The sequence below is a fragment of the Heptranchias perlo genome, chromosome 13, assembly GCF_035084215.1.
Source record: "Heptranchias perlo isolate sHepPer1 chromosome 13, sHepPer1.hap1, whole genome shotgun sequence".
NCBI lineage: Eukaryota > Metazoa > Chordata > Chondrichthyes > Hexanchiformes > Hexanchidae > Heptranchias > Heptranchias perlo.
Window position 1 is genome coordinate 39,488,626 of NC_090337.1, and position 22,825 is coordinate 39,511,450.

The 22,825-nt window shown below is 43.2% G+C and overlaps 1 protein-coding gene across 1 annotated transcript in view; it reads left to right on the forward strand.

The window, feature by feature from the left end:
• The window catches only part of LOC137331064 (cilia- and flagella-associated protein 337-like), a 52,960-nt gene that overhangs the window by 1,732 nt on the left and 28,403 nt on the right, over positions 1–22,825 (forward strand). Inside the window, exons 2-6 of the mRNA XM_067994667.1 lie at positions 2,915–3,123; positions 7,732–8,172; positions 12,188–12,364; positions 15,645–15,819; positions 22,525–22,692. Of these exons, the coding sequence (XP_067850768.1) occupies positions 2,950–3,123; positions 7,732–8,172; positions 12,188–12,364; positions 15,645–15,819; positions 22,525–22,692 (1,135 nt within the window). The 5' untranslated portion in view covers positions 2,915–2,949. The remainder of the gene's footprint in view (positions 1–2,914; positions 3,124–7,731; positions 8,173–12,187; positions 12,365–15,644; positions 15,820–22,524; positions 22,693–22,825) is intronic.

A 22,825-nucleotide genomic window follows, 5' to 3' on the forward strand; every position in this document is an offset into this window, starting at 1 on the left:
ACATTTTTGGGTGTTCTTAGTTTATTTTAAAAGATTGCAGTGTGTCATAATTTTTATACCCAGTTTTACAATAGTGGTTGCATTTGTATGATATTCCTCTGTGTCTTATTTTAATGAAAACATTAACCAGTTTATTTTAAATTGGGTAATGCTTCTGTTAAAATAGCTGGCGAAGAAATGTCACATGAATGTGGTCAGCTTTTATCTGCTATTATCGTTGATAGTAATCCCTAACCACATGTTTGAATGTTTTAGGAACAGCAGATGTTCAGAAAGGTTCATAGTACCATAGGTACAGCACAGGAGGAGGCCATTCGGCCCACCGTGCCTGTGCCGGCTCTTTGAAAGAGCTGTCCAACTTGTCCCATAGCCCTGTAATTTTTTTCCCTTTTAAGTATTTATCTAATTCCCTTTTGAAAGTTACTATTGAATCTGCTTCCACCACCCTTTCAGGCAGTGCATTCCAGACCATTACAACTCGCTGCGTTAAAAAAAAAGTTTCCTCATGTTGCTTCTGGCTCTTTTGCTGATCACCTTAAATCTGTATCCTCTGGTTACTGACCCTTCTGCCACTGTAAACAGTTTCTCCTTATTTACTCATCAAAACAGTTCATGATTTTGAACACCTCTATCAAATCTCCCCTTAACCTTCTCTGTTCTCAGGAGGACAACCCCAGCTTCTCCAATCTCTCAACATAACTGAAGTCCCTCAAGTCTGGCACCATTCTAGTAAATCTCTTCTGCATCCCCTCTAAGGCCTTGACATCCTTCCTAATATGTGGTGCCCAGAATTGAACACAATACTCCAACTGAGGCCTGAGGTTGATCAGCATCTAAAAGAGGAAAAGACAGGTTCATGTTTAGGAGCAAAGGACTAGGTGTAGGCCATTTGAACCTACGTTTCTTCCATACTTACTAAGACTGACCACCAAGGTAGTCCTCATAGGCCATATTAATACCTTCTTCCCTGAAAAGAGGCCTGGAGAACTGCAAATTCAGAGATATCTGGAGCACAGGATACAGGAGATAGTATACTGACTAAAATTACACTAACCTAGCAACAGTAAGCAAGACCTGATAAAGGTCAGAGGTGAATTGAACAGACAGTTGTCAAGAACGGAAAAGCTGTTTTGATACACCAGGACAAAAACTTACGAGAAGGGGAATATTCTAGAAAAACTAGCATGCACCCTGTAACAAGTGAAGAACAGAACAGTTGCATCAATGAGAAAATCAAAGGTAAAACTACCCTCCAGCTGTGCTGTGATTAACAGGGAATTTGCAGACTTTTATGCCTCACTGTACACCTGACTACTTAGGCACCCCACAGGAAACAATCCACCATCTTGCCAAATTCCACTTTCCCAATTTATGCAGGAGGAAGTGGTATCAATAAACTCCACAACCTCAAACAAGTATATTCCAATGGGAGTTCAAAACATCCAAACCAAGGAAGCCCTATGGGCTTGACAGCTATCCAGCTGAGTTTTCAAGGCTTAAACTTCTAAAATTCTTTGTGACATTGAAGAGGTGAGTAACTTTTCAGTAGTACATTAGTGCACAAAAAGACAAAAAACACACCACCTCATCCAATGGACTCATAATCCTGCTGAACCCATGCTGAAAAAAATTAGCCAAGATTTCTGGCTATCAGACTGGCTGCAGCTGTCCATGGTTTAGCTAGTGCTGAACAAAAGGTCTTTATATGGGGCCATAGCACTAGTGCTCATACCCTAATACTCCCATGGGCACTGAGTGGAATTTCCTCACTGTATTCATGTGAAGGATTAAAATGCTTTACTTAAATTCCAGATCCATCATATTCACCAATTGCCTTGACTGCCCTGATTTCCCCTTTCTCTAAGGGCCCAGAAAAGGATACCCTGATCTCCCCTTTTTACCCCAATATGAAACACAACAAAAAGCTCAGACACCCATAGAGTAAAGAAGGAAGGAGCTAATCTCAAAATATCACTGTTTGCTGATATTTTACTTCATATAAGTAACCTTTCTGCCTGAATTCCATAATATATACTCCAAATTAATGAGGAATTCAACCAAGTTTTAGGATTGCAGAACATGCCCATAGGTATTTGTAAATCCTGCTGTTTTGTGTGGTCAACATCTGTTTTGAAATACTTAGATAGGAGCAACTCACTGACCTGTAGAATTGAAATCCTGCCATTACCCTTCCTAGCCAGCATACACCTACCTGGACAGATAAAACATCTTCCTTATTACTCCTTGGAAGGACAAGCACAATAAAAATCCATGTACTCATCTGCCTTCTGTAAATGTTTAGGATGCTACCAGCCCTAATCCAGCAATTCTAAGACTTCAACAGACACATGCCCAGGTTCCTAAGAGCACTGTTGCACGTGTTCTGGTCATACCCTCTCATTCAACCATTCTGGGCAGCAGTCAAGGAGGTCATAGAGAGTTTTACAGGCCACACAATCTCTGCAATCCAGACCTATGCCTGCTGAGCACACCCACTGATGGGTGAGCCTTTCTTGCAACACAGCGAGAGTAACTAATTGCTAGCTGCAAGAAGATACATTCCCACATTGTGGTGAAAGTCAACCTTCCCTACAACAACAAACTTGGGCAAAGTATCTGTCGGACGTATGCCTGTTGGAATGGATATTGTATGGAATCTGCTTGCCAATCACAAGTTACCAGGTTGTTTGGCCTTTCCCAAGGAGGTCAGAGTGGGGCCACAAGCCCAATGAGTCTGTCATCTCCTGTAATCTCGTGTCAAAACCATACAGTAATTTCACAAAACATTTGTTTGTATTCTTAAGTAAAATCTTTGAAAAATCAAGAAAATGCAATTTGAAGACAGAAACCAGGATCAGTCAAAAATCACAACATGCATTTTATGAAGGTAACATGCTGTCTGTTTTTCTGTTAGAAGCCCTCCACTGACGAACATTGAAGTCTTGAAGGATGTCATCTCAGTTGCTAGTAGAGTCTAACAAAACAGAAAATGAGCTAGAGTCCAGAACACTTGATTCAAATTCTGATAAAATGGAAACAAGGGAAACATCAAAAAAGGTTCTGGATCAGTTAGAAAACCGACTCAATGTCAAAGATATAATGAAAATACAGGAGGTTTTAATGGTAGGTTTTCACAGTTATAAGTACACATTGGCATTCAAGGTTAATATTCCACCTTATTATCAACAGGAATGTTTAATGGTTATATACGTGCCCAAAACAACTAGTCAGTGCTGTATGAAATGGTGTTCATTTTTGTATCATGTATGTTTGGAAGGAGCAAAGTAACGGGGTGGAAATTGCTTGGAGTGGCGAACCATCCCTGCTCACCCACTCCATAGATTTATACTAACCCACTAAGTTACTGGGGTCTTTGTTTAGGGCACTTTCTCTAATAGGAAGTGGAAAAGAGCCAAGCGCCAGTTCAAAGAAAGCCAGGACCCTGGGAGAAGCGAGAGGATCGATCTCTCCCCTCAATCAATCAAATCGCAGCATTTTTGACAGTCTGCGTTAACACTAGGCTTGATACGTTAAACCAGGAGGTAAAAGGTACAATATTAAAATCAATGTAAAAACAGTTATAGACAGTGAAAAAGAGGGTAAGAAATAATTGAATATAATAAGAGACAGAAGGGAAAAGTAATAAAAAAAAGTTGTAATTTTTTTAATACATTTTTTTTATATAGTGACCAAAAACTATTAAAATAAGGAGTAATGAGACTCCACATTTTTAGAAGTTAATTTTTAGTTGTTTGGCACTCATTAAGACTAACTGCGCTGCTAAAACTTAGTTTAGACCTGGTATTTTTAAGCGTACCTGTTTTGTGGCGTAATTAATTACTTTCCGTCTGGGCCGATAAGCAAGTTTGCACTTTTTCAATGATTTCTCTGATTGCAGCGTGCGATGTCCCTTTAATTTGATGCTGTCATATCGCTGGCGAACCACTAGGAGCAAGTTCACGATTTCCACGTTTTAGTGCGCATGTGCAAACGCCAGAACTTGCTTTTCCATTTTGCCACTAATAACTGTGCGCTGTTGAGTTTTGTTATTTCGCGAGCGATTTCTGCCCCAAAATGATGGATCGGATCATGGCACAGACAACAACTGATTCCATTTATGTAAAGCCTTTAATCTAAAAAAGTCCAAGGTGGAAATGAACACTGAACCAGGTAAAAAGAGATTAAATGGGCCTCATAAGCTTATTCAAAGATGGGTTTTAAGGAGACAGGCAGGGACTTTCAGATGGTGGAATGCATGTGGCTGAAGGCGCTGCCACTGATGGTGAGGGGATGGAAGGGAGTGATGCACAAAAGACCAGAGACACAGGAATGGAGTGTTTGGGGGGGTGGGGGGTGGGGAGGGGGTATAGGGCTGGAAGAAAATAGTATAAGCTAATAATTTGTAAGTGATAGTCCAAAAATTTCTATTTTTGTGACTCTTAAATTTTAAACTTAAATATATTTTAAAAGCCTACTGGCAGATCCAGGTTCTTGGGCTGGCCATTTTTTAACGGTTTTCAGCCCACGTACAGTGACACTGATGCAAATGCTAATATTCCAATAATAAATCTCTCAAATGTTAGTAGCTTTATTACTGTACTGTTAACCCTACTCTACTAAAAGACACTTAATTTTTTTAAGGTTTCTATTTAAAATGTTGTCAGTGCTTTTTATTGCTTTGTCACTCTTCCCATTCTATCTTCATTACACTGCTCCATTTTTATTTTAACTACTTTTACCTAATTTCTAACTAATATATCCCATATTAATTATTTTATACTTAGTATTTTTTTCTGTATTCCTACCTTCCATTTTGGAGGTGGGTCTCTGATTGGAACAATCACACTCTGGCAAAAAAAGAGGTTGATTTCTTCAGTTAATCCAGAGCCAGAACTCCACAGATTGGTATAAAAATAATTGCATTAATATAACAAGTATTAGAAATTGGCATAGAAAATCCTGAAATGTATGAAAAGAAACTTGCAAGGGATATCAAAACCAATATGAAGAACTTTTATAGTTATATTAGGAAAAAGAGGGTGGTCAGGAGCAGTGTTGGCCCCTTAAAAACTGGAAGTGGGGATATTGTCAGAAATGGCGGACATGTTGAATAATTACTTTGCGTCAGTATTTACGGTAGAAAAAGAGGATAGCATGCCAGAAATCCCAAGAAAACTAATATTGAATCAGGGACAGGGACTCAATAAAATTAACATAAGTAAAACAACAGTAATGAAGAAAATAATAGCACTAAAGAGTGACAAATCCCCAGGATCAGATGGTTTCCATCCCATGGTTTTAAAGTAGGTGAGCACATTGCAGATGCCCTAACTATAAGCTTTCAAAGTTCTCTAGATTCAGGAACTGTCCCTCTAGATTGGAAAATTGCATATGTCACTCCGCTTTTTAAGAAAGGAGAGAGAGAGAGAGAAACCAGGGAATTATAGACCAGTTAGCCTAACATCTGTTGTGGGGAAAATGTTGGAGTCTATAATTAAGGATAGGGTGACTGAACACCTCGAGAATTTTCAGTTAATCAGAGAGCCAGCATAGATTTGTGAAAGGTAGGTCGTGCCTGACAAACCTGATTGAATTTTTTGAAGAGGTGACTAAAGTAGTGGACAGGGGAATGTCAATGGATGTTATTTATATGGACTTCCAAAAGGCATTTGATAAAGTCCCACATAAGAGACTGTTAGCTAAGATAGAAGCCCATGGAATCGAGGGAAAAGTATTGACTTGGTTAGGAAGTTGGCTGAGCGAAAGGTGACAGAGAGTAGGGATAATGAGTAGGTACTCACATTGGCGGGATGTGACTAGTGGAGTCCCGCAGGGACCTGTCTTGGGGCCTCAATTATTCACAATATTTATTAACGACTTAGATGAGGGCATAGAAAGTCTCATATCTAAGTTTGCTGATGACACCAAGATTGGTGGCATTGTAAGCAGTGTAGATGAAAACATAAAATTACAAAGGGATATTGATAGATTAGATGAATGGGCAAAACTGTGGCAAATGGAATTCAATGTAGACAAATGTGAGGTCATCCACTTTGGATCAAAAAAGGATAGAACAGGGTACTTTCGAAATGGTAAAAAGTTAAAAACACTGGATATCCAAAGGGACCTAGGGACCTAGGGGTTCAGGTACATAGATCATTGAAGTGTCATGAACAGGTGCAGAAAATAATCAATAAGGCTAATGGAATGCTGGCCTTTATATCTAGAGGACTAGAGTACAAGGGGGCAGAAGTTATGCTGCAGCTATACAAAACCCTGGTTAGACCGCACCTGGAGTACTGTGAGCAGTTCTGGGCACCGCACCTTCGGAAGGACATATTGGCCTTGGAGGGAGTGCAGCGTAGGTTTACTAGAATGATGCCCGCACTTCAAGGGTTAAGTTACGAGGAGAGATTACACAAATTGGGGTTGCATTCTCTCGAGTTTTGAAGGTTAAGGGGTGATCTGATCGAAGTTTATAAGATATTAAGGGGAACAGATAGGGTGGATAGAGAGAAACTATTTCCGCTGGTTGGGGATTCTAGGAGTAGGGGGCACAGTCTAAAAATTAGAGCCAGACCTTTCAGGAGTGAGATTAGAAAACATTTCTGCACACAAAGGGTGGTAGAAGTTTGGAACTCTTCCGTAAACAGCAATTGATGCTAGCTCAATTGCTAAATTTAAATCTGCGATAGTTAGCTTTTTGGCAACCAAAGGTATTAAGGGATATGGGCCAAAGGCAGGTATATGGAGTTAGATCACAGATCAGCCATGATCTTATCAAATGGCAGAGCAGGCACGAGGGGCTGAATGGCCTACTCCTGTTCCTATATTCCTGTGACTGTGATATAGGCAATGATAGCAACCAATCTGCCCCTGCAATAGTCCACAAACAGCAATGAAAAGAATGCAGGTATTTTGGTGGTTTCGGTTGAGGAAGGAATGTCGGCCGGGATGCCCCAAAACTCCCTGCTGTCCTTGAACTGCTACAGTGGGGATTTTTTACATCCCCCTGAATAGGTAGATGGGATTTAGGATTAACATTTTATCTGAAGTATGACACATCCAATAATGCAGCACTCTTGCAGTATTGTACTGGGGTGTCACCTTGGATAATATGCTTAAATCTAATGGGGCACTCAAACCTAAACCTTCTAATCCAGAGATTAGAGTGAGACCAGCTGAACAAAGCTGACACAATTGGACTAGAAGTCCCCAACCTGAAAGCAAATATCAAGTATGGTTAGATTAAATCCTGTTTAAGATAAATTATTTCTTTGGTAAAAAACTGTTTCCATCCATGTATTAAAATGAGTTCTTGTTAATATTGAATTCTAAACCAATGCTTTAGTAATGCAGTTTTAGCCTGTGGTCATTTGAGGTCAAATTCTATTCCTCTATATATAATAAGGCTCATCAGATCACTCTGTTAATAAAGTGGGCTGTGCTGAAAACCAAATTTTCAACATTTAGTTGCAATATTAATAAATAAAACATATATCAATAAAAATGTTAAAGATATAACTTAGCCTTCGACTCCCAGTTCACACTAACTGAATTCATTTAAAGCTTGTGTACTACTCATTAACTTACTAGCAGTCTAATACTTTGAAACTGCCCTGCAATAATTAATGAATGCTTAGCGTTAACTTAAAATAACCCAGGTAAATGACTGTATGTATGGATTTTATTTGCATCAACAAAATGTCTATACTCTGTTTCCTCTTTTAGCCACCAAATTTTAAAGAATTTGTGCCGGTTAATAGGAAGAACTTTATTGACAATATGTTCACAGCTCTTGGATATGGTGTGGAAGAGGAGTATGGAGACTTGTTTGACAGAATTGATGTAACACGGGATGGTTTTGTTGATTGGGACAAAGTGACAACATTCATGCTGTTAGAACTTTATGAGAAAGAAGAGCGGGTGAAGTCATCACTTGTTCCTCAGTGGAAAGATATTAAATTTCTTCCATCACACCATAAGGAACCTATTCAAAGTATGGTCTATCTGAAGAATTCACATTGCTACCTGAGTTTGAGTAAAGAAGGTTGGATGAACGTCTGGGGTGAGAATTTAAAGCTGCAGCAAATATTACGAGTTGCCACCGATTCTGTAAGATTGCGGGACCTCTGGGTAACAAGTATGATCTCCTTGGAAAATGTAAACAAGGTAGGATTTCACATCTGAAATACTGTGCTACTTACGAATCAGTTCAGGGAAAAGGATGTCACAAAGTACTTTTTCAGTACATGTGCATAGCAGGATCCAGTTGGCTGTTACTTCTTCTCACTTTGGCATTTCTGGTTTAACAGTCAGGCTAAAACAAAGCATCAATTCCTGGACTATTCCATGGAGCCCTAATCAAAGTGACAAATGACGTCCACTGTGACTGTGACAGTGGTGCACTATCCCTCCTCATCCTTCTTTATGTCTTTGCAGCCTTTGACAAGGATGACCATGTCATCCTCCTCCAACATCTCTCCTCCATTGTCCAGCTGAGTGGGACTTCCTCGCGTGGCTCCACTCTTGCCTATCTAGTCATAGCTAGAGAGTCACCTGCAATGGCTTCTCCTTCCGCCCCTCACACCATTACCTTTGGAGTCCCTCAAGGATCTACTCTTGGCTCTCTCTTATTTCTCATCGATACGCTGCCCCTCAGCGATAGCATCCGAAGACATGGGCCAGGATTTTGACCCGGAGTCGGGAAGGCGGCGGGGGGGTCGAATTGCAGACGGGAAACCCGGAAGTATGGGTTTCCTGGACACCCTTACGATTTTGACGTAAAGACATCTTTTATTTTTTTTTTGTCAGTTTGCTGTCCGACAGGCCAGCCTGATTGACAGGCTGGTCTCGTTTGGACAGGAGCAGGGCAAGAAAGAGGACGTCTTCAGGTAAGTGCTCAGGTAAGTCTTAGATTGTATGGATGGAGGGGCATGGGTGGGCGGGGGGCATCAGGGTCACAGCGGGGGGGGCGGCAGTCATCGGAGGGCAGTCACCGGGGAGTCAGTCATGGGTGGGGAGGGGGTCGGGATCGGGGGGGTCATTGTGGGGGTCTGCGATCGTTGTGGGGGGGGTTGCTGCAGGTAGGCTTGTTGGGCCTGGGTGAAGCACTCTTGATCCTCCGAGCCGGCAAGCTGTGCCAAAAAGGCACTTACCTGCAGTTTCGGGCCTTCCCACCTCCTCTCACATGGCAAGAAGGAGAAGGCCTGGGAATCCCGGCCCCCAGGGGTTGAAATGACAAAACCTTTCAAAATTGAGGCCCGCAGCCTCGTTAGAAGGTTTTAGTGACCAACCCACCTCCTGAGAGTGGGTTGGTTGTCAGCCCTGGAAATGGGCGGGTTGGGTACGTGTCTGAAATTGTTGCAATTTTCAATGCCCCCCTCCGCCCCCAACCCACTCGTTTTTCCCAGTTAAAATCCTGCCCATGGTGTCAGGTTCCACATGTACGCTGACGGCGCCCTGCTCTACATCACCACCATTCTGCAACAACCTCTCCACTGCCTCTGTGTTGTTACACTGCTTGTCCGACATCCGGTCCTGGATGAGCCGCAATTTTTTCCAATTAAATATTGGGAAGACCAAAGCTATTGTCTTTGGTCCCCTGCCACAAATTCCGTTTCCTTGCCACCAATTCCATTCCCCCTCCCTGGCCACTGTCTGAGGCTGAACCAGACTGTTTGCAACTCCGGCGTCCTATTTGACCCCGAGCTGAGCTTCTGACCCCATATCTTCTTCATCACAAAGACCATCTACTTCCACCACTGTAACATCACCTGTCTCCGCCGTTGCCTGAGCTCATCTGCTGCTGAAACCCTCATCCATGCTTTTGTATCCTCCAGAGTTGACTATTCTAATGCTGTTTTAGTTGACCTCCCATCTTCCACTCTCCATAAACTTGAGCTCATCCAAAATTCTGCTGTCCGTAACCGAACCCACACTAAGCCCCGCCCACCCATCATTGTGCTCACTGACCTACATTGCTCAATTTCTCCACTTTTTAAACACCCTCCTTAAAACCTACCTCTTTGACCAAGCTTTCTGTCACCCAATCCTAATATCTCCTTCTTTGGCTCGATGTCAATTTTTGTGTGATTATGTTCCTGTGAAGCGCCTTTGGACGTTTTCCTATGTTAATGGCGCTTTATAAATGCAAGTTGTTGTTGAGCTTCTCAGAACGCACCTGAAAGCTGCAGTATTGATTTGTCACTTTGGTAAAATGTAGGATTTAAAAATCAGAGCTTAGTGGGATGCAGAATCATAGAATTTTACAACTCAGAAGGAGGCTACACAACCCTTTGCGTCTGTGCTAGCTTTTTGAAAGAGTTATTGTCTTAGTTCTATGCCCCTGCTCTTTCCCGATATAATCAACGTCCTTAAAACTAAAAACTATTAAGGAAATTGCTTCCACCACTGCTTCTGGTATTGCATTCCATGTCCTAATAAGTCTCTGTCTAACAAAAATTCTCCTATCCTCTCCCCACGTTTTTTGGTGGTGGTCTTAAATGTATGTCCTCGATATTTACTGACAAAGTAGTTTTGCCCTATTTACCATAACAAAACTTTTCATAAACCTCCCTATCTTTATAACCTCCTCCAGCCCTGTAGCCCTCCTAGATCTCTGCGTTCCTCCATTTCTTGCCTTTTGCGCATCCCCATTTTAATTGCTCCACCATTGGCCATGCCTTCACCTGCCTAGGTCCAAAGCTCTGGAATTCCCTCCTTAAACCTTTCACCTCTCTACCTCTTTCTCCTCCTTTAAGACGCACCTTAAAACCTATCTCTTTGACCAAGCTTTTCGTCACCTGGCCTAATACCTCCTTATGTGGCTCGGTGTCAGATTTTGTTTAATAACGCTCTTGTGAAGTGCCGTGGGAAGTTTTACTACGTTAAAGGAGCTATATAAATGCAAGTTGTTGTTGTTGATGAACACATTTATCAAATTTTCTCTTAAACCTCTCTGTTCTAATAAGAAAAGCCCCACATTCTCCAATCTTTCTACATAACTAAAGCCTCTCCTCTCTTGTGTCATTCTATTGAATCTCTTCTGTACCCTCTCCATTGCCTTGCTATCCACTGTAAAGTAGGGCACCCAAAACTTGATACAATATTCTAGCTGCGACTTAACCAGTGACATTTTTTTAATATCTAGGTTTAGCACTACCTCATTTTGTTTTTGCATTCGATGCCCTATTTAAAAAGCCGTATTTTTTTTTTGCAGCTTTGACATCTTGTGCTCCCACTTTTAAAGGTTTGTGCGTCTGAACGCCAAAGTACCTCTGCTCCCCCAAGCCTTGGAGAATGACTGAAAAGTTCACAATTCTAAAAGATATTTTGTTCGGTTTTGAAATTATACAGTTTGAGAGTACTAATGTCAAAACAACTCAAACACTATCCTTTTAATGACAAAAGAGTGAAAACTGATATTCTAAGATTTCCATTTCAGTTATTACATAGAAATAGAGAGAGAATGAACACGCAGGTAGTCAGGAAATACAAAATCAGGTATATCTAATCTCTTAATCAAAATTCACACACTTGTTATATGGTTGATATTTTGTGGAATTACAAAATGCATTTTTTCCGATACTGGAAAGACCTCAACATTATTTTTTCTGAGTATATACAACATGAGCCATTGACTGTGTGCATTTATAGATTAAGCAATTGCTTTTAAATCAGTATGCCACTTTCAACTATCTCTGTTCATGGTACTCTTGCCTCTGAGTCAGAAGGCCATGGGTTCAAGCCCCACTCTGGGATTTGAGCACATAATCTGGGCTGACGTGTTAGTACAGTACTGAGGGAGTGCTGTCTTTCAGATCTGATGATAAATCAAATCTCCATCTGTTCATTCAGGATAATGTAAAAGTTCCCCTGGTGCTATTCACATTTGAGCTGGAAGTTTTCCTGGTGTCTTGATCAACATTCATCTCATTTGCTGTTTGCGGGACTTGGCTATGTGCAATTGGCTTCTGTGTTTGCCCACATAATAAAAGTAACTGCACTTCAAAAGTTTTTCATTGATTGTCAAACACTTGGGTGCTATAAAAATGCAAGTTCTTTTAAAAACAGAAGTACAATCATTTACACTAGTTCCAGTTGTAACGTAATTATTCAACTCTGTTACATTTTGAAAATCTGTTGCATGCTACAAATAAAAGGTATTTTATATGTTCTTTTTAAGGTGGCTGTTGCATTTACCAGTAAGGAGATTTGCTTCTATGACCTTAGTTCCAAAGAAGAATTTTCCTGTCAGTATAAACTTCATGGATTATCCAACACTCCGATTTGTATCCACTATTGGTATAACCCAGAAGATGGAAATGAAGCAGTTCTCACCTTTGGTGATGTTTGTGGAGAGGTAAATTGCGCTAATCACAAATTATTCCAGGGATCTGCATTATTTTAATCATAATGATCAATTAATTTAATTCAGCTATTTAATACTGTGTAAACATTTCTACATTAATCAGATAATTTTTGTTTGTGATGGCTCTTGGTGGGACCATGTTTACTTCCGATTGGATTTCATTAATGCAAAATAAATATTCCTCCATAAGGTCACACCAATACAAAATTCAGTAGCAAGAAGTTCCACCAAGCCAACTTTGGTGATGCTACACTTCAGGCTGTTCTCACATTAGTACATATGAGATTCCTATCTCTATTTTTATATAATTCTTTGGGGTAATTGTTCTCGTACCTCTGGTTTAGGTTTTCTGCTTATTAGTTTCTGTTTCTTCATTGCCAGTGATCGCTCTTTCCTATCCATCATTTGTTCAGTTCGCACCGTTTGCAGCTTTTCCTTTTCAGCATAAATGCAACTTGTTTTTTGTATCAGCAAGGTGGAGAAACTACAGTATATCTATGGTTTCAAGTCAAAAATTTGAGGAAAATTTAAATCTTTGCAAATGGTGTGAGACTGCCTTGAGAAGAAATAGTCTTAACGAATCTGAACCACTCATTTTTAATGATAGTAAACAGCAGACAGGACAGCCATCCCTTCATCATTAAGGTTAAAGATTTTACCTGCATTCTTATGCTGGTGCGTGGAGCTTGGCGCATATGTGCCTGAGTACAGAATGGTGCAAAGCCAACAGTATATCCCAGAACTGCCAGCCTGCAGCACTTTAAAGATAATACCAGTGTTAAGACAGTACCTGTTGGTGTAAAGCAGCCATTATTCTCTTTGATAATTATATTACCCTTGCAATGTAATTCTGTTTACTCTCCCATCTTTATCCTTTCTCAAGTTCATTCTCTCCTATTTTTCTATGATCATCAACTTATTGCCTGAATGACTTAAAATTATTTACAAGATTTACAAAATTTTAAAATGAGTAAATCCCTGCTACCATACGTGGGTACCTTCTAATAATGAGCAATTGGAAATATGGTTCTGTAAATAATTGATTTTAAAGCTTAGCAACTTAACAGCACTGTTATACTTAAAACCATTTCCCTCACTTTCTGTAGTATTCCACTTTTTTTTACATGGCTTACAATTGGTTTGATTCATGTTTTGCTTTTAAACACTAATGATACTGATTCACATTAAAAACATGTTTTTCAGTGTGCTTCCTACAGCACCTATTTGGTATTTAATTAACCTAAATACGTCAGTTATATTTCATTGCATTTTCAGCTTGATGTCAATGTGACATATGTGGTATAATTCCGGTGAATGGCTATCCAAATAAAATCTAGGCAAGTGATATGCAATCACCTCAAGGATGTAATCTCACAGTGCTTTAGCTTTGCATCACCTGTTATATACAATTGGTGTAAAGCACATTTTACAGAATTTTTAGGAAGTCCAAATATCTACCTGGGAATTTTTAAGTTTCATTTTTCGTAAGAACATAAGAAATAGGAACAGCAGTGGGTCATACAGCCCCTTGAGCCTGCTCTGCCATTCAACAAGATCATGGCTGATCTTCCAACTCAACTCCACTTTCCTGCCCCATTCCCATATCCCTTGATTCCCCCAGTGTCCAAAAATCTATTGATCTCAGCCTTGAACATATTCAATGACTCAGCGTCCACAGCCCTCTGGGTTAGAGAATTCCAAAGATTCACAGCCCTCTGAGTGAAGAAATTCCTCCTCATCTTAGTCTTAAATGAGTCTTAAACCCCTTATCCTGAGACTATGCCCTCTAGTTCTAGACTCTCCAGCCATGGGAAACAACCTCTGAGCATCGACCCTGTCAAGCCCCCTCAGAATCTTGTATGTTTCAATAAGATCACCTCTCATTCTTATAAGCTCCAGAGAGTATAGGCCCATTCTACTCAATCTCTCCTCATAGGACAACCCTGTCATCCCAGGAATCAATCTAGTGAACCTTTGTTGCACCACCTCTAAGGCAAGTATATCCTTCCTTAGAGAAGACGACCAAAACTGTACACAGTACTCCAGGTGTGGTCTGATCTTTTAAGTGTTATCAAAGAGTCAATTGTCCTGTTACCTCTTTGTTAATGTTAAAATTTAGCCAGTCTTTAGGTACCAGGGAGCAGAGCTCTGTCTATATGCATGTTCCATGTATGCTCAAAGCTCCATTTTACTGGCTACAAACTGATGCAAAGCCTGCAGTATAAGCTGGGTCTGCTGCCCTACATTGTTTTCAGTAGATACCATTCTCAAATTGTAGCATAACTGTGTCCAAATATATTATGGTCACTGGAAAACAAAGGAATACCTAACTTAATCCATGATTGAAAAAGCCTAAATGAATCCTCAGCAATTAAGTGATGTAGTTTATGCAAGTTTTCATCATAAGTGGAATAAAAGGAATGCCCATCATGTATTTAGTTTATACAATCAATGTAAGGATATACAAGAATCTTTTTATTTTTGTTAATTTAGTTTCAGTGGGGTTTATTAGAAGTTCAGGAAGCTCTGTAACAAACTGTTGTTTCAAGGTTGGAGTACAAGAGTAAGGAAGTCTTACTACAGTTGTACAGGGCTTTATACATATACAGACACCTGGAGTACTGCATACAGTTTTGGTCTCTTTATCTAAGGAAGGATATACCTGCCTTGGAGGCGGTGCAACGAAGGTTCACTAGATTAATTCGTGGGATGAGAGGGTTGTCTTATGAAGAGAGGTTGAGTAGAATGGGCCTATACTCTCGAGTTTAGAAGAATGAGAGGTGATCTCATTGAAACGTATAAGATTATGCGGGGCTTGACAGGATAGATGCTGAGAGATTGTTTCCCCTGACTAGAGAGTCTAGAACTAGGGGGCATAGTTGCAGGATAAGGGGGTCACCATTCAAGACGAGATGAGGAGGAATTTCTTCACACAGAGAGTTGTGAATCTTTGGAATTCTCTACCCCATAGGGCTGTGGATGCTGAGTAATTGAATATATTCAAGCCTGAGATGGATAGATTTTTGGACTCGATGGGAATCAACGGGATCGGGCGGGAAAGTGGAGTTGAGCGCGAAGATCAGTCATGAACTTACAGGCAGAGCAGGCTTGAGGGGTCATGTGGCCTACGCCTGCTCCTATTTCTTATGTCATTGAACCATCACTGTTACCTCTCGAATGATTGTTGTCTTGATGTTCTCTATACCAAATATTACAACTTTCAGCAGTGTTGTTCTGTAACATGTATAATGCAATTTCTTTTTTCTTGCAGGTCAATGCTATTTGCTTTACTACAGCTTTAATTTCACTTTTTGAGAGACCAACCAGTTCAACAGATGAGCAAGAGACAACCGTAGCTATTACTTGGCAAGAGCTGGTTAAAGGAAATCACAAGTGCTGCTTCACTTTACAGCACAAAGAACATAATAACGAATGGGTCAGACAAGGTACATAGTCTATATATCTTTACGTGTATTTAATAACCCCCTTGCCTCGTGGATAGCTGAAGCACTTCTGTTGCAGCTGATGTGTTTTATGCAGCTGCATTCATGTATCTAAAGTGAATATTAATGAGGCTTAGTGATTCATTGTCCTTTTTGTTTCTGGCATCTGGGTCTGAATCAAGTTCAGACTGATGGTTCCTTTTTCTGTCTGTATTAAAGATTCAATGTGAAATAAATAGCGGCAATCAAGACCTGATGTTAAATTAGGTTTGATGCGGTCACAGTAATGGTTGGTATGAGAAATGAAAATAAACACAATGTCACAATATGTAGTGACCTTCTGAGGCTAGTGTTGGGACACATTTTAGAGGGTATTTTTATTTGTATTTAGCTTATGTTTTGCTGGCCTGGAAGTGCCTGATGCTGACACTGGGGAATAAAACATAAAAAGGTGTTTCATTCCCCAGAACTCACATTGATAATCACCAAACATATAGGCCTAGATTGTGCTGTTGAAATAATGGTGAGACTAATGGCGCTCACCTTTATTTATGTGCAAATGGTACAGCAACTTCAGGCAAGGGGCAGATGCATGGTTAAACTCAAATTCTACTACGCAAATACAGCAACTTCACACCGTTCAATGCATTTCAATGGTGAGCAGATAGCGAGATGCCGTTTTCATAAAGCTAATGGCGGAGCGGTGCAACTCGGACAGCAACTTTTGGATATTTCAGTTTAACTGTGCATCTGCCCCTTGCCTGAAGCTGCTGTACCATTTGCGTATAAATAATGGTTGCGTCCAATGCCGCCGCTATGGTGGCAGTAGCACATTCTGGTTTTGCCACCGACATAATGTGGGAGGAGAGTGCTTACCTAACCCTTTGTCTGGAACGTGTAATTTGATCCAGTCTGCTGTAGAGTTAATTCAAACAGAAAATGCTGGAAATACTCAGCAAGTCAGGCAGCATCTGTGGAGAAAGAAACAAAGTTAATGTTTCAGCTCGATGACCCTTCGTCAGTTCTGATGAAGGGTCATCGACCTGAATCATTAACTCTATTTCTTTCTCCACAGATGCTGCCTGACTTGCTGAGTATTTCCAGCATTTTCTGTTTTTATTTCAGATTTCCAGCATCCGCTTTTGCTTTTTCATTTTGTTTTGGCACAGTAACTCGTTCTCTGGAATGTGTAATTTGATGCCGTTATTGTCAGGCAGGCTACAGAGTTCAGACAATGCACAGTGCTAACACTACTGATTTCAGAGAACAGACAGTGGGTAACACTACCGAGTTCAGAGAACGCACTGCGCTGACGCTACCGAGTTCAGAGAACGCACGGCGCTGGCGATGCCGAGTTCAGATAGGAAGGTATGAGGCCATGGAGGGATTTCAGCAAGAGGATGAGAATTTTAATATCAAGTTGTTGGTGGACCGGGAGCCAATGTAGGTCAGTGAGCGCAGGGGTGATGGGTGAACAAGACTTGCTGCGAGTTAGAATACAGGCAGCAGAGTTTTGGATGAGCAGAAGTATATTGGGGGTGGAAGATGGGAGGCTGGCCAGGAGAGCATTGGTCGTCAAGTTTGATGGTAACAAAGGCATCGATCAGGGTTTCAGCAGCAGAGAAGCTGAGGCAGGGATGGAGACACACGATGTTACGGAGGTGGAATTAGGCGGTCTTGGTGATGGAGCAGATATGTGGTTGGATGCTTAGCTCAGTGTCAAATAGGATGCCATGGTTGTGAAAAGCCTGGTTCAGCCTCAGACAGTGGCCGGGGGGAGGGATGGAGTCAGTGGCTAGGGAATGGAATTTGTGGCAGGGACTGAAGGCAACGGCTTCCCAGTAATTAGTTGGAGAAAATTTTTGCTCATCCAGTGCTGGATGTCTGACAAGGAGAGTGACAAATGAGAGACAATGGAGGGGGTCGAGGGTAGTGGTGGTGAGGTAGAGCTGGGTGTCGTTAGTGTACATGTGGAACCTGACGTTGTGTTTTCGGATGATGTCGCCGAGGGGCAGCATGTCGATGAGAAATAGGAGGGGGCCAAGGATAGCTCCTTCGGGGACACCAGAGGTAACTGTGGGATTGGGAAGCGAAGCAATTGCAGGTGATTCTCTGGCTACGACTGAACAGATAAGAATGGAACCAGGCGAGCGCAGTCGCACCCAGCTGGACGACGATGGTGCTGTCAACCGTGTCAAAGGCTGCAGACAGGTCGAGAAGGATGAGGAGTGATAGTTCACCATGGTCACAGTCACAGGATGGCGTTTGTGACTTTGATAAGGGCCGTTTCGGATCTGTGGCGGGGCGGAAACCTGATTGGAGGGATTCAAACATGCAGGAAAGATGGACACAGATTTGGGAGGCGACAACACATTCAAGGACTTGAGAAGAAAGGAAGGTTGGAGATGGGGTGGTGGTTTGCAAGGACAGAGGGAGCAAGGGTGGGATTTTTGAGGAGGGGGGTGATAACGGCAGATTTAAAGGGGAGGGGGAAAGTACCTGAGGAGAAGGAACAGTTAACAATATCAGCTAACATGGGGGCCAGGAGTGGAAGTTAGGTGGCCAGCAGTTTGGTGGAATAGGGTCAAGGGAGCAGGAAGTGCGCGTGGTCAAGGTGAGCTTGGAGAGGGCATGAGGGAGATAGGAGAGAAACTAGAGAAAGATCCAAGTTGAGGGCTAGGGCAGGAGGGGACCATGGGGGAGGTTTGGTTTGGTGGGCTGGGGGAAGGGAGGGAAGCAGCACAAGTAGACGAACAGATGGTCTCCGTCTTATTGACAAAGTAGTCCATGAGCTCCTCGCATTTGTTATTGGAGGTGAGGTGGAGGAGGCAGGGGAGAGGGGTTTAAGAAGACGGTTAGTAGTGGAGAAGAAAAGCCGGGTGTTATCTGTGTTCCAGGGTGATCCTGGAATAGTGAGCAGTTTTGGCAGCGACCCAGTAGTGCTTTATGCTGTCCAGCCAGATCTGGCGATAGGAACATAGGAATATAGGAACATGGGTAGGCCTTTCAGCCCCTCGAGCCTGCTCCGCCATTTGATAAGATCATGGCTGATCTGTGATCTAACTCCATATACCTGCCTTTGGCCCATATCCCTTAATACTTTTGGTTGCCAAAAAGCTATCTATCTCAGATTTAAATTTAGCAATTGAGATAGTATCAATGGCTAAACCAGTTGTCCACCATAAATGTTCAAGTCTGCGTCCCTTGGACTTAAGGGAGCAGAGATGAGGGCCGTACTAGGGGGAACGACCGGGGTGAGAGTAAAGGTTTTAATGGGGACAAGGGCATCAAAGGTGGAGGTGAGGGAGAGATTGAGCAGATCGGTAACTGCAGAAATGTTGTGGTGAATAGAGATTCTACAGTTGGGAATTTGAAAGTGCAGTTGCAAGTGACTTGGGGGAGATTTTTTTCCAGGGGCGGTCACTAAAGGAAGTGGGGTTGGGAGGGGGAAGTGGGGTTGGGAGAGGGATACAAGGAAGTGATTAGAGATGGCTTTATCCGCGATTGAAACAATAGGATTAGAGTGGCCACATGAGATGGCAAGGTCGAGGTGGGTGGCCGTGAATATGGGTAGGGGAGTTTATATGGTGGGAGAGATTAAGGGAGGATAAGAGGGAAGAGAACTCAGGAGAGAGAGCATTATGAATTGAGATGGGGGTTGAAGTCACCGAGGATGAGAAGTCGCTCGGCGCAGAGGCTGAGGGAGGAAAGCAGTGAAGACATCTCGATGAGAAACTTGGTGTGGTACTTGGGTGGGCGGTAGAGATCGAGGATTTTAAAGAAGTGAGGGGTGGAACAAGGTGAGATGCTCACCAAGGTGATATAATGGACGGGCAGCTGAGACCCATTACCTGCAATTCCTGCACCACATGGGAACTTTAGGACGCTTCGTGTGTCCTGGAGTGTCACGTATGCAGGAAATGCTTCCAGTTGCTCGAGCTCAAGCTTAGGGTTTCTGAGCTTGAGGTATGGCTGGAGTCACTGCAGAGCATAAGGGAGGCTGAAGGTTTCCAGGATCATACATTCCAGGAGGTGGCCACCCCGCAGCTATAGAGAGTTCAGGATAGCAAGTGGGTGGCCATCCGAAAGGGTAGGAAGAGGCAGGCATTGCAGGGTGTGTGGCATTCTCAAACTGGCACTGAATACCAGTGAAGGTGATGACACCTCGAAGGAGTGCAGTCCTGAGCATGGTACCATGGGGCAAAGGACTGCACGGGGCGGGGGGTGGTGCACAGTGAAGTGTAGAAATGCAGTAGTCATAGGGGATTTTGCCTGCTAATCTTTGCCTGCCATGCGGGGGGCTGTAGCCATTTCTCTGTGAGGCTAAATTTGACAAATCCACAGCATTGACTATTTTACATAATTTGAGCTGCAAGGTTGGTTTAGTGAGGCCGCATTTCATTCAACGTGAACGGGTGAGGGTGACATAATTGGAAGTGACGTCACTAGCGGAACTGTAGCTTTTTAGCATGCGCTGAGAGTAACGTCATCGGGTGGCCCGGCACATACGCGGGAGGACGTCACAGGTTGATCGAAAACCGGAAGTATCCACACTGTCACTAATCACCATCAAACTAAACACTCTGGGAGAGAGCTGCAGTGACTGATGGGGAATTGTGTGCGGACCATGGATTGTTTTCAGGTTTATTGGGTAGAAAGTGGGGGCGGGTCACTTTTTAACATTACAAAGTGAATAGTGGCACTGCGTCCGATGACATCACTTGCCGCGCATGCGCCGGGCTTTCCGAGAAATCAACTTGCTGCCATTCATGCTCAACACCATGATCCAGGTCTAACGGGGAGGGGGAGAACGTGATCCATCTCCCCTTCTGGATCACGTTCTCCCTCTCTTACACCCCCCCGCCCCCCCCCCCCCCAGACTTTGACCTGGATCACATTCTCTCCACTCCCCCTGCTCTGCTCCCTCTGGGATCCCCCCTTCCCCTGCTGCTTCTGCTTTCCCTGTTCCCCCCTCTTATTCTCATGCTGCTTCTGCCCCCCCACTTCTCCTTCCCCTGCGCTGCTTCTCCCCTTCCTCCTGTTTCCAGAGCTGCTTCTGCTGCCCCCATTGCCCTGCTTCCCCCCTTCCCTCTGCTTCTTCTCGCCCCTTCCTCCGGACTCTGCTTCCTGCGCTTCCCCCTGCTTCTCCCCTTCCTCCGGGCTCTGCTCTCCTGGTCTCCCCCCTTATGACTATCTGCATCGGCTACATTTTTGGTGCTCGGTCCGGTCTACACTTCTAGTGAACGGGCAGCAAGGGCAGTTGGTGACCTACGCCTTTGCATAGGTCGCACCTCGCCTCAGTGCCTCCCGCATCACGTACTCCTGCACCTTGGAGTGTGCCAGTCGGTTACACTTGGTCATGGGCAGCTCCTTCAGCTGGAAGACCAGCATGTTTCGGGCGGACTAAAGGGCCTCCTTCACAGAGTTGATGGTCTTCTAGCCGCAGGTAATATCTGCCTCTGTGTACGTCCCGGGGAACAGTCCGTAGAGCACAGCGTCCTGTGTTACCAAACTGTTTGGGATGAACCGGGACAGATGCCAACACATCTCTCTCCACACCCTCTGCGCAAAGGGCAGCCTATAAGGAGGTGGAAGACAGTCTCCTCCCCGCCACAGCCTCGAGGGCAGCTTGCGATGGCGCTGAGGTTCCGTGTGTGTTGGAAGGAGCCTTTCTCACCACTATCCAGGCTACATCCTGGTGCCTGTTGATCAGTTCCGGCGGCGAGACGTTCTGCCAAATGGCATCAACTGTCTAGTCGGGGACGAAACTGATTTGAGTCCACCCTCTCAGTTCCTTGCAGGACTCTCAGAACGTTTCGAGTCAACCAGTGTCTGATGGCCTTATGGTCGAAGGGGTTCCTCCTCAAGAACTTCTCCACCTGGGACAGGTGGTGGGATACGGTCCAGCTGGATGGGACGTCCTGCGTCTGCTCGGCCAGTGTGGCTAGATCTACCAGATAGGTAGAAACTCAGCAAGTAGTGACACTTGGTGTTTGCGTACTGGAGCTCTACACACATCCTGAGGCAGCCACACACAAAAGTAGCCATCAGGATCAGAGCGACATTGGGGGCACTCTTCCCCCGCTTTTGTCTGGGGGCTTGTACGTGGTGACCTTGCAGATGTGTTCTACCTTGAACCTGCAGACAAATTGGAAGATAGCTCGGGTGATTGTGTCAGCGGAGCTGTGGGGAATGGGCCAGACCCTGGCCACGGAGATGTCCACTGGTTGGACTGTACTAGAAGTAGAAGTATTGAATGTAGATGTATGCTGGAGGACTGGAGAATGGTCGATGCATTACCCCCTTTCAAAAAGGGTGACTGAGCTAAGATATTTAATAACAACCCTTCCACCTTATTTGAATGACATTGTTGGATCTGCATTCCGGCGGGTGCAGGCCAAGCTCCAACCGTCTGCCACCTAGGAAGCTCCAAAAAATCCCAGGGCATCGTAATGGTTCTCCTTCCCTTCCCCTTTTGCCTCATTTTCATATCTAGGGATTGGATATTCCCTTGGGAGAAAAGGCAGGAAAATTGTCCCCCATTGCTCATTAGAATGCAAGAAAAAATCTTTGTCTGAGCATCCATTAATTTGGAGACATAACTATTATGCAATTGCCATATGGGTATTATCCAACTCTAAGAATTAGACTTTCTTTCCTGTTACTTAATGAATATAAAATTAAATCTCGATTGCTTTCTTCCTTCAGTGAGTTACTGTTCTAATTTGGAGGCTTTCATTTCCTGTGCTACAACTAACTTCAATACAGTAGTCTTGGGCTGGAAAGAAAAGGAATCAGCCACACTTAAAACCACTTCTTTCCATGTTAGCGAAGGTGTTAATGCCTTTGATTACCATCCTGGACTCAACTTAATTGGTAAGTGAACTCATGTTTTTCTGCTGAGGTTTAGATGCTAACTCATGGGTGATATGAGAGGGAAAATCAAACTATTCCTTGACTGCTGTCATACATCTTGTGGTGCCCCATTTTAGAGCAGCATTGGGAGAGC